At 42.3% G+C, this 13,239-nt stretch overlaps 1 protein-coding gene across 2 annotated transcripts in view; it reads right to left on the bottom strand.

Moving 5' to 3' along the window:
- Window positions 1-3,916: 3,916 nt before the first annotated feature.
- The window catches only part of SEC23A (SEC23 homolog A, COPII coat complex component), a 248,004-nt gene continuing 238,681 nt past the window's right edge, over window positions 3,917-13,239 (bottom strand). For both annotated transcript variants that reach the window (XM_073609690.1, XM_073609691.1), the window contains one exon: window positions 3,917-6,024. In XM_073609690.1, the coding sequence (XP_073465791.1) occupies window positions 5,935-6,024 (90 nt within the window). In that variant the 3' untranslated portion in view covers window positions 3,917-5,934. The remainder of the gene's footprint in view (window positions 6,025-13,239) is intronic.

The raw sequence follows: 13,239 nt of genomic DNA, 5'->3' as shown, positions 1-13,239 counted from the left end.
CTTTTACTGCATAAAGTGGCACTAATACTAGTGGTTATTACTGCGGAAACTGGTACCAAAACTAGGGGTTAGTACTGCGTACAGTGGCACCAATACTAGGCTTTATTACTGCGTAAACTGGCACCAATATTAGGCTTTATTACTGTGTAAACTGTTAGCAATACTAGGAGATATTACTGCATAAACTGGCATCAATACTAGGGGCTATTACTGCATAAACTGGCATCAATACTAGGGGCTATTACTGCATAAACTGGCACCAATACTAGGGACTATCACTGTGTAAACTGGAACCAACATTAGGCTTTAATACTGCATAAACTGGCACCAATACTAGGGGCTATGACTGCATAAACTGGCATCAATACTAGGGGCTATTACTGCATAAACTGGCATCAATACTAGGGGCTATTACTGCATAAACTGGCATCAATACTAGGGGCTATTACTGCATAAACTGGCACCAATACTAGGGACTATCACTGTGTAAACTGGCACTATTACTAGGGACTATTACTGCGTAAAATGGCACCAATACTAGGGGTCATTATGGCATAAACTGGCACCAATACTAGGGGCTATGACTGCATAAACTGGCACCAATACTAGGGACTATGACTGCATAAACTGGCACCATTACTGCATAAAATGGCACCAGTACTAGGGGTTATTACTGCATAAACTGGCACCAATACTAGGGGCTATTTCTACATAAACTGGCACCAATACTAGGGGCTTTTACTGCATAAAGTGGCACTAATACTAGTGGTTATTACTGCGGAAACTGGTACCAAAACTAGGGGTTAGTACTGCGTACAGTGGCACCAATACTAGGCTTTATTACTGCGTAAACTGGCACCAATATTAGGCTTTATTACTGTGTAAACCGTTACCAATACTAGGAGATATTACTGCATAAACTGGCATCAATACTAGGGGCTATTACTGCATAAACTGGCATCAATACTAGGGGCTATTACTGCATAAACTGGCACCAATACTAGGGACTATCACTGTGTAAACTGGAACCAACATTAGGCTTTATTACTGCATAAACTGGCACCAATACTAGGGGCTATTACTGCTTAAACTGTCACCAATACTAGGGACTATGACTGCATAAACTGGCACTATTACTAGGGACTATTACTGCCTAAAATGGCACCAATACTAGGGGTCATTATGGCATAAACTGGCACTAATACTAGGGGCTATGACTGCATAAACTGGCACCAATACTAGGCTTTATTACTGCGTAAACTGGCACCAATATTAGGCTTTATTACTGTGTAAACTGTTAGCAATACTAGGAGATATTACTGCATAAACTGGCATCAATACTAGGGGCTATTACTGCATAAACTGGCATCAATACTAGGGGCTATTACTGCATAAACTGGCACCAATACTAGGGACTATCACTGTGTAAACTGGAACCAACATTAGGCTTTAATACTGCATAAACTGGCACCAATACTAGGGGCTATGACTGCATAAACTGGCATCAATACTAGGGGCTATTACTGCATAAACTGGCATCAATACTAGGGGCTATTACTGCATAAACTGGCATCAATACTAGGGGCTATTACTGCATAAACTGGCACCAATACTAGGGACTATCACTGTGTAAACTGGCACTATTACTAGGGACTATTACTGCGTAAAATGGCACCAATACTAGGGGTCATTATGGCATAAACTGGCACCAATACTAGGGGCTATGACTGCATAAACTGGCACCAATACTAGGGACTATGACTGCATTAACTGGCACCATTACTGCATAAAATGGCACCAGTACTAGGGGTTATTACTGCATAAACTGGCACCAATACTAGGGGCTATTTCTACATAAACTGGCACCAATACTAGGGGCTTTTACTGCATAAAGTGGCACTAATACTAGTGGTTATTACTGCGGAAACTGGTACCAAAACTAGGGGTTAGTACTGCGTACAGTGGCACCAATACTAGGCTTTATTACTGCGTAAACTGGCACCAATATTAGGCTTTATTACTGTGTAAACCGTTACCAATACTAGGAGATATTACTGCATAAACTGGCATCAATACTAGGGGCTATTACTGCATAAACTGGCATCAATACTAGGGGCTATTACTGCATAAACTGGCACCAATACTAGGGACTATCACTGTGTAAACTGGAACCAACATTAGGCTTTATTACTGCATAAACTGGCACCAATACTAGGGGCTATTACTGCTTAAACTGTCACCAATACTAGGGACTATGACTGCATAAACTGGCACTATTACTAGGGACTATTACTGCCTAAAATGGCACCAATACTAGGGGTCATTATGGCATAAACTGGCACTAATACTAGGGGCTATGACTGCATAAACTGGCACCAATACTAGGGGTTATTACTGCTTAATCTGGCACCAATACTGGGGGCTATTACTGCGTAAAATGGCACCAATACTAGGGACTATTATTGCGTGAACTGCTTGCTGAAATATCATCAAACCATAAGAAAAGCTTTTGAGAGTTTTCCTCTCTTTCTGAAGGTCTGAAGCAATACCAGAGGAAGAAAGCAAAACTCTTGAAAGCTTGTCTTTTATGTGTTAGGTTAGTACAATAAAAACACAGCATTAAGCTAGCATTTTGTAATCTTATTTATATATACTTGAAAATTATTAGTGCCTCCCCAGTTTTTACTGTGGTATCTTATGTGCCCCCCCCCCCCCCCCCCCATATATATTGTTCCTAGAGTCACCACTGCTTCCGATGCTACATCCTTGTATCATAAACATAAAAGGAGGGCCATGCTTCACATAATGTGAATCAGCCACCACTATTAAAAGTTAAAAATTACACTTACATGGTAAAAGGTCAAATACAGCGCAGTTTAAACACATCAAATTCACCATAGAGGACACATCCAGTACACGATGATGTCACGTGCGTGGCTCTGCCCTGTCGCATTTCATCAACTGTGACATTTTCAAAGGATTATTTTTCATATCAGTTCTCATCTCATAGAGGCGTGTACATTTTTGCAACATCTATTAAATCTACCTTTTGTATTACACTAAAGAAAGGATAAGGCACTTTTAAAAAAAAGGAAGTGATTCCTCTCCCTGGTGGGAAGGTAGCTTGAGCACTTAATAAAGCAGCATAATTCAAATGGTGCCCCCCCCCAGTTTCCAAGCTCCATATTAACTACCTAAACAGCTATTCAGGAGCAGAGGTGCGTGGTCATTTTATCAGTAGTAACAGTCCAGTGGCTACATTACCCCATGAACTAGGAAATGTAAACCTGCCTTGCTATCCATTATGTGCTTGCTGTACAATTTTCCTGCAGCCAACTTCTGATCTGCAATGGAGGAACAATCCTTCAATCTTCACTTACCAATGATAGAACACACAGTTACAGTAGAATGCACGCAGACAGCATGGCAGTAGCTTTCTTTGAAAAAGTATTTAAACATAAATTTACTATTCTGGGTGGAAATCATTATTTTTCACATCATATTTAACATTAGAAAGACAGAGGAAACCATACAAATGTAAAGGAGGTACTCTGAGTATACCAGTTTATTCAAATGGTTTGAAATACAGAAATGAAAGGTATAACTGGATATAAGATCTTATAGCTATAGCATACTTACATTGATGAAAGTAGCAGAGCTATTAAATCATCTTCTGTAAAAATAAAAGTGTCTGAAATAAGACTTTTCAGCATTGCCTATAGCAAATGATCAGATTGCAGGCATTGCATTAGAAAAAGTTGTCAGATGACTCTGGGAGGGTGGTTCTCATGTCGGACACTCCTGTATGTGACACTCCTTATCCTTACACACCAACATTAGCATATGATAGAAAGCTGCAGAGAATCACACTTGTGAAACAAAGATTCTGTGTGACAATGAATGTACCAAAAAACAATACTGAAAATGCACGTTTTATTATAGGCAGCAATATTTAGGCATCATGATGTAAACATATAAACAGAACTGACATCATATGCTAAGCTGAGAACAGAAACATCTTGACTGGGGCAGTAAACACCTCCAAATTGTCATTTGTGAAGGATGAAGCTGATTTATTAAAAAAAAGAAAAAAAGGAACCAACAGGCCTACAGGAACCAATCAGATGTTTGAATCTCACCATAGCAGTAAAATCTGGCATCAGATGGGTTGTTCTGGGCCACACAAGCACCTCTCTGTCCTCTAGTTTTCCTATGTGTGAAAGAATTAAAAGACTATAAGCAGAGCTTGGAACCTGCCTACTGGTGTAAGATAAGAAAGATACCAGAAAGATAACATCTGAGATTACTCGGACAGAGGAAGATATCAATGTAAAACATAAAATAACAGAAAATACATGCAAAACTGAATACAATGAAATGGCCAAGTGCAACATAATCATGAATACTGACTTGTGTTTACATAAGATGTGCATGGAAAGAAGCTGCAACTTTCTGTACTGGGCAGAGATGAAAATTATTATTTTAAATATAAAACTGGACCAGTGCATTCCAGCAAGTCAGGACACCAATGTCTTTGGGCGTGCGGCTTTCAAATTGGGAGCAGTGACGGGTGTACGCATAGCTAAACCTGTGTGAATGAGGCCTTATAGTCTGCTTTAAAGTGGATGTAAACCCAATGTCATCCTTTCTAAACTACTGCCATAGTGGTTATCTATAAGGATATACATGCCTCCTGCATGTATCTCAACCTGTCAAATGTCTCCCCTCTGTCTGTTATGAGACCCGAAAAACTGCATATTCTGTGGGTGGGCCTGTTGTCTGGAGCTCGGTGGGTGGAGTCGTGATGTCAGTAGACTCCCTGCCCACCTCTACACTCCCCTTGTCAATATGCATTTCTCCTGTGTATTTTACACTGAACTTCTGCTATGATCTCTAACATCCAGTGAAAAGACAGGAAAGTAACCACATGACTTCAGCATGCCCAATTATGATGAGGTGTGGAACATCCAATCCTGGCAGAGCAGCAGAAGAAAGGAGTGGGAGGGAATTAAAAAATAATGCATACGTCTTAGGCTAGTAAACGAGATATGTAAATCACCTGTCACTCACAGCAAGGGGGAGGATTTGACAAAGTTTTTCTCTGTTTGTCAAGATTTATCTCACTGAACAATTACAGAGGATTGCTCAGAGCTAAATTAACTCTTTGTGGCAAGACTGGGCTCAAATGATAGGAAATCTTATACTCTATATTATGACATAAAAAAAAAAAAAAAATTCGGGTTTACTTCTACTTTAAGTACAGTAGAAAGATGGGATCCCTATAATACAATGTTAAATCCTGGAAATTTGTGATTGCTGCAAATTTCACATATAAATTATGGAGGTATAATATTGTATTATATATGAATTGTATAATATTTACAGTGATCAATAAAAACCTACTGGAATTGAAACACTATTGTGATCCTCTCATCCTCCTACTATAGCTACTGCTGTTATTATTTTCAAGCCCATCAGTCTCTAAAGAGCTGACTGTCTCAAAAACACCTTCTCAAATTAGGGTCCAGCACTCCACCAATACTATCGTACCTTTATATTCATGCTTGAAACAGCACTTGTAAAAGAATCCTCCATACACATCCCAAATGTAAACACATTTCACAGTGTGTAGTGTTTAATAATCAGAAACAATGTCTGCGATTAAAAAATAGTCTGGTTTTGTTCCTTTTGCTCATGAAAGATTTGTTCAGTTTAAACTAAAGGTATAGTAATAAAACAAGTACAAAGGGCTGAGACGCTCTAGCCAAGAGAGATCAGGTGGTATGTGCATACATATTAATAAATACAGCATGGGTGAGCAATTGGTGTTCCAGCATCTTGTGCCATGTGCACTGTCAGGATGCAGGCTAGTGGGGAAAAACCTACAAGCCAAACGCTTTCCGGAGCATTGTGTCCATTCAGGAAGGTATTCTATTATGCAGCACTGGAAACAGCTAGTTTCTTCAGATGATCCATGAAAACTTGCAGACTGACATCATCTGTGAGAATAGGGGCTCCAGACTCCTGTGAGAACAATGTATATTGATTAAAGCATTTGTGAAAGGAAAGAGTAATTCTCCATAAAACATGAAGGTCTTGAGCCCACCTACAGAGATCATTAAACACACTTATACAGTAGTATGTTCACACTCAGGGCCGGCGCCACCATAAGGCAGCATAGGCAGCTGTCTTAGCCTGTGTAGACAGGTCTAAGCGATCTATGTCTCAGGTTCTCTGCACCTCTCGTTCCCTCCATCCCCTCCTGGTTCTGCTCACATTTCTCTCCCCACTCACCTGCAGTATTTACCCCTCCCCCACAACTTTGCCATGTCTCCTCCCGCAGCCTGTATTTCCAGCGCTGTCTCTCATTAAGCGCCGGCTCTGTGGGGGCTCCCTGTGGGATCAGAGCACTCCCCTGGCGGAACTCCACTCCCTCCCCGGCTGAGCGCAACGTGTGCAGTTCAGCCTTAGCAGCAGCGAGAGCAGGAGGGGAGAGAGCCTCGACAAAGCAGCCAGTCGGATTTATGGCATTGGGCATGAGATAGGGAATTGAAGTGGCCACTGCAGGTAGAATATATCTTGTAATTATCCTGCTGTTAAGACTACAATACATGTCAAAATCGTATGTATTGTAAACAAGGCTACGAGATAAGTCATCCATGAATACTCTGGGTAAAAATATGTGAGAGGACATAAGACAACAGAATGTTATATATCATTTTTTTTCGTGTTGGTGATTGTATTATATTATAAAGTATAGAAGTAGCAAAATACAAAAATAAAAAAGTTTAAATTTTCCACCAATTTCAACTCTTTAGCTTTTTGGTTACCATTGTCTTCTATTGGGGCTCATTTCCACTTATGCAGTGCGTTAACACTACGTTTGTTGTGTGTTAACAAGCCTTGCATTAAGGCAGCCAGTTGAGTGCAATGGGATGCAAATGCACCAAAATGTCCCATAAATCTTCACAAAATTTGTAACACAACTATGGTTTGTTGGCATGCATCACAGCATACTGCAAGGCATGTGTGGTGCATTGAGATGTCATTCAAAATGAATAGTAGTGCAATACAGATAACCTAAATTGTTGCACATTTTTTCAATGCATAGATTTATTGGCCCTCAGTGATTGTGAGCTACACCACAGGATGCAAAACTATTCTCTCTTTGAGTTCAAGTTCCTTCAACCTCAACTCAAGGGAAAAACTATTCAGTTGTATTTGAAGTACAGGTAGTTGAATTTGTGTTCTTGTTCACTTGCAGCATTTATAGAGAGAGGGCAAGTAGTGTCAGGCTTCGCTTTCTTTGTCCAGTTAGTAGACTGGGGCAGGGAGATGACACTGAAATCCTTAGCTAGAAAAGAATGTAGTGTCATTCCTCTGGCTACACAGTGTCAGACATGTGTGAACCACAAAAGTGGCTTTTTTTTATTTTGGATGGAGTAGGTAAGGATTAAAACTATCAGACTTTTTTTTTTGCAGCACATGGGGGCAGCTAGCAGCGCCATAGAAGGGGACACTGGACAATAAATGTTCCCCCTAACCAGGGCTAGAGAGCTCCATGCTAAGCAGAGGACAGCACCCCAGGCACACACAATATACAGCAGGGGGAGGACAGGATTAAAGAAGGACACATTGGGGGCAACATACACCAATCTATCCCTGGTAGAGGAGCTGCTGAGATCCACAAATCCTGCCTAGGAAGGCTGATCCCACACTATACATCCATATAACCTTGATATACTGAAGCACAGTACAGCTGCTGACCACCACTCTATGATCATAAACTGATTACAGATTCATTTTCTGGATCGCAGAAAAGAGAGGTTCACCAGTGCACCTCCCACCTTTTGTAACTCCCCTCTGCACCCAAGGCAGTCAGAATCCCACACAATAGGAGCTTTAATACAGTAAGTCAAAGGAGTGTCAAAGGAGAGGGAAGAGTTTTTTGTGTTTTTTTTGCAGAAGGGATCTAGCTGCAGGGATCAGGCAAGGGACCTCGCACTGAAACCCGGTTGTAGACTTTTATTAGATGTGGGGACAGTTTGTAGCAGTCAGGGATACAGGAATCTTAAGCCACCTTAGGACACCAGGATGAGGGGGAGGTAAAATGCACCTTCACCTGAGTAGACAAAAATCCTTACACCGGCCCTGTTCACACTGCAGTTGGAAAATTTTTCTTGTGAGTCAGAGAGGCAGTACAGCTATAAACACTATAGCAAAGCTTTGTGCTGTTGTGTAGCATCACTGATATGTATTCTAAGCTCTGTGTATAGATTGAGACCTGCTTTTAGCGAGATACTCACAAGCAGGGTTTGCAACCACTGGCCAAGGTCTCAATATAAGCTTTACTGGAAATGGGGCCTTAAAGACCAAACCCAACTACTTGTAACAAATCCCGAGGAACACCATGATCATATTTTGGAACTTTTTATTTACTGCTTAATTTGTTTATGTGCACATTTGGTCACATTGTTTACAAGAGCCTGAATAAAACACATGAATCCGGGTATTATCTTAGTACCATGGTAACCCTGTCAAAATTGGTGTGCTTTGTAGCAATAATAATAAAAACATCCTGCATGCTGTGTGTGGTATGTTTTTACTGTACATTCGCTCAAAAAGTCTCTACAGGTTATGACATAGACCCACAATTTTCCAGGATAAAAAGTTCCAGATTCCATCACAAAGGGATGAACCTAAAGGCATCTGCCTGGAGTTTGCATGTTCTCCCTGTGCCTGCGTAGATTTCCTCCGGTTTCCTCCCACACTTCAAAGACATTCTGATAGGTAATTGAATCCTGTCTAAATTGTCCCTGATGTATGAATGTGAATTAGAGACCTGAGAGTGTAAGCTCCTCGAGGGCAGGGACTTATGTGAATGTGTACTATACAGGATTTATATAGCGCCAACAGTTTGCACAGCGCTTTACAACACAAGGGCAGACAGTACAGTTACAATACAATTCAATACAGTAAGTAAAGCGATGCACTGCGTAAAATGACGGCTCTATATAAGTAACTGTAATAAATAAAAATAAATAAAAGGAGAAGTGTGGACCTCCATGCTGCAGCTTAGGTGTGATGCTGCAGCTGTCCCGCATAGGCTCTAAGCCTGAGATCTGACAGATAACATGACTGCTGATTGCTCAATTCTCAGTTTGCTCGGAGCAGACTGTCAGTCAATGCTCTCCACCCTGCCCTTCCAGCACTCACTGGACAGGAGAGAGGGTGGGCACAGCTGGCTGCGGCTTACAGCGGCGCATTGAGAGGTGGAGCCAGCTGCAAATCAGGCAGCCAGGTGGATCCTGACAAAGTTGTCAAGATCCTTTCAGAGACTGGAGCAGCTCTGCCACATCAGCTGATAGCGGGCAATAGCCCACTATTGGCTGACTCTGAGCCACAGGAGAACAAAAATAAGTGTACTTCTGTGACACACAAAAGATGTATGGCTAAAAACACTTCCTGTCCTAGGGTGATAACACTAATTATAGTGAATCTATTCATAAGCAGTGTTTTGACTACTCTCTTGATTTGTACAACAAACCCCTCCTTTTTTCATCATCTCCATCACTTATTAAAGAGGTTGTAAATCTCCCTGTGTAATTTGTACCTATAGGTAAGCCTAAAATAAGACTTACCTATACGTACTGTAAATATCTCCTAAACGTGCGCCGTTTAGGAGATATTTACTGTATACTGCGCCGATGATGTCATTGGCGCATGCGCTCTGAAGAAACGGTCACCCATGCCGTTTCTTCAGGAGTCAGTGCCATGACCACTGATGCCCCAGAGGGAAGACAGGCGAAGATGGACTGGCCTCCAGCGGAGACAGCGCGGGCTTCGTTTGCAGTTAAGTGTCATATAATGTACTAGTATGCGATGCATACTAGCACATTATACCTTTATTTTGCAGGGTAAAAGAAAGGAAGAAAAACCCATCAGGGTATACTTCCTCTTTAAGTAGGTGCTTTGCAGCTCACAGAAAATAGCTGGAAACACTGTTTGAGATAGAAACAAAAAGTGTTTTGTTGAGTGGATGAGGGATGCGGCAGACGATGGCAGGCTGAAGACACATGGTGGCGAGCTCTGTATTCTCCCAGCAGTAATCATCTGTTCTACCGATCACTTTCACCCACAAGCTATGTGTCGGTATAGAGCTCCATTCAGTGCTACCTCCTGCGCACAACCCTGCCAGAACCCCTGATCATTAGGGACAAGATGGCACCGGCAAAACCCCCTGCCAAGTTGCAGCCAGCAGCGCTCACACAACTTCCTCCTCACAGCCTGACAAACACAACCTGGGGTTTTTGCTCAAGCCCTACTCCACTTACCTTGTGTCCAGTCCTCTGCAATCAGGCTATACAATTTAGGCCCATCTTCTACCTCTCCAGTCTCTCCTGCTTTAGAGTTGACTATAGAGCCATCACAGTGCTTTCAATATATCCTACTGACTAGCCCTCTAAGCTTTTATTTTCTGCCATATTCGCTTTAAGAACCAAGACCTGGGTCCAGGACCTGAGCAGAGCGTACTATTATTGTCCATGGGCCTTATCTCAGGTTCTAATTAATGTAACAAGCCTCACAGCCTGATTTGTGTCTTTTGCTGTTGCAACTTGTGGTTCAAATGCTGATATTCATTAATACGTGGGGTTGATAATGCTCCTTCCATTACTGTCTAGCCTACGGTTATATCTTATGACACTGAATGACAATATACCTGCCTGGTTCTACAATTACTTCTATAATGTTTTTGTGGAATCTTTTGGGCCACTCTTGGTTAATTTACTCATTGTTATTCAGGTGTTATTAATGTTTTCATCTATCGCCCAGATCCTGCTGCCCCTAGTGGGTAAATTATTGTATGTTAAATATTATCCTTAGCATACTTCTATGGCAGTTAATCAATTTCTTATTGCTCTACTGAAGTTAGCCTTGATACTTGTAAGTCCACCTTCTCAGGTGACCAAATCCCTATTCTGACCTAGTCGTTGCTTCATATTGCTCATTTAAGACTACATGGGGCTCCAGATCTGGCTGATATGCCTCTAAATATTATTGTGCTATGACAATGTTATTTGTGCATCCTACCAGAATACAATTAGGATCCACAGCTTATCTCCATCCATGTGCGTCTAAGGTATCCGGATAAGCATCTAAGCTTCTACCGTCCATGTTCTTTAACTGCTTTACACTATTGTTACAATATTGGACATCAAGTTTGGTTAACTGCTGGGCATCTCCTATCTTCGACTTCTCTCCCCTAAAAGGTTAGGCATGTTTTGTGCCTATTGTGAGAGATACCACACAGTGCCCCTGCAACCCAGCGGGCATCTCAGGGTTACCTTTTGGCCACTCTTTGAGTGCCCCTCATGCTCTTACCTCTGCGCTCTCATTCTTTTTGTTCCACCTCTTTATTAACCCTTCTCCTCACTTCTTTACCTAGCCTTCTAGAATTTTCCCTGATCTTGCCTCTACCCCTTTCCCTCACTCCATTTTGGCTCAAATAACTCTGACCTGTTCAATCCTGAAGCTCCGTTCCTATAACAGTTACACAGAGAAGGCCTAATTAATCATGATCACCTGGATTATGCGGCACCTTCAGGTGAATGGACACCGACAATTAAAGACAGTCCTCCTCTATATAACCCCACCCCCTACTAGGGAAGCCTCCAATTTGTAGCAAGCAATATCTCCAAAAAAAAGAGGGAGTATTGTCTGTGTCCCGTGATGTACTCCAAGAAATCTATTTCACAGGTAAGGACAAAAATCCAATTTTCACGCGACACAGAGCAGGCTTAATTAATTACAACCACCTGGGATGTACCAAAGCACTGCTCCCGAGGAAAGGGAAATACAGCCACCACCACCAGGCCCAAAGCTACACCATGGTCCTCGAAACACTGCAACCAAATGCAGCATCCTCTGTGGCAGTTACATTCACCTTATAAAAATTTGAAAGGGTGTGAATAGATGACCAGATAGCAGCCTTGCATACCTGTTCCAATGAGGCATGATGATGGATCACCCAAGAAGCCCCTACACTCCTAGTGGATTGTTGCCCTTTAAACCATAGGCCTGAGCAATCAGTTGCCGAATCCAATGTGAAATAGTCGATTTAGTAGTTGGCTGAACCCCCCGACAAATGTTCGTATCAATGAATGTGAAGCAATTGTTATCTGAAAATTTACTGCCAAAGCCGAGATCTGCCCCTAATTGTACCCAGGGCCAGCTTCAAGTCTACTCCAGACTAAAAAGGAAGGACAAAATCCGCCCTATAACATACTTATAGGAATGAAATTTCCTAGCCTCATACCAGGCTATATAGGATTTCCAAGCCCTATGGTGAATACGCCTAAAGGCCTCCTTCCTAGCCTGCAATAATGTGGGAATGACTGCCCTGAATACCCCCTTATCCATCAAGGCCCTGGCTTCAATAGCCAAGCCGTTAAAGAAAGATAGCAAAATGGACCCTGAAGAAGCAGCTCCAGGCAAGTTGGAAGCATCCAGGGCCTGTCCACTGCCAGGTTTACTATGTCAGAATACCAAGCCAACCTGGAACAACCAGAATTACTGGCGTTTTCGCCACCTTGATTTTGCGCAACAGATGCAGAAGCAGCTGAATCAGAGGAAAGGTGTATATCAGCGAGAACTGATCCCAAGGTGTTAACAAGGGCGTCCGTTGCAAACGCCTGTGGATCTCTGGTCCTGGGCACAAATCTCTTAGCTTCACATTGAACCTCCCTGACCGACTTTCCCCTGGTGCTGGCAGATAGCCTTGAAGATCTGGGAAATCTGCCCGCCCGTTTTCCACTCCTGGAATGTGCAGTGCGGATAGGACGGAAACATGAACTTCTGCCCAGGACAAGATGAGACCCACCTCTTCCTGGGCTGCCTGACTTCTGCTGCCCCCTTGCTGATTGACATATACCACTGCTGTAGCACTGTCGGACTGGATTCTCACTGGAAGACCCTGTAATAGATCTATCCAATGCAGAAGCATCAAGGGAATTGCCCGTAGCTCCAACACATTGATGGGCATCAATCTTTCTTGTGGGGACCATGTCCCTTGTACTGACAGATGATCCACCACACCTTCCCATCCTGACAAACAAGCATCTGTCAAGACTGTTTTCCAAGAAATTGGAAGAAAGTATTTCCCTGTATCAAATGTCTGTGGCAACATCCACTAACGCAGAGACCACAGAACACTGGGCCGCAGACACATCGGTGAGTCCA

The sequence above is a fragment of the Aquarana catesbeiana genome, linkage group LG13, assembly GCF_042186555.1.
Source record: "Aquarana catesbeiana isolate 2022-GZ linkage group LG13, ASM4218655v1, whole genome shotgun sequence".
Lineage (NCBI taxonomy): Eukaryota > Metazoa > Chordata > Amphibia > Anura > Ranidae > Aquarana > Aquarana catesbeiana.
This window is presented reverse-complemented; position numbering and strand designations above follow the sequence as displayed.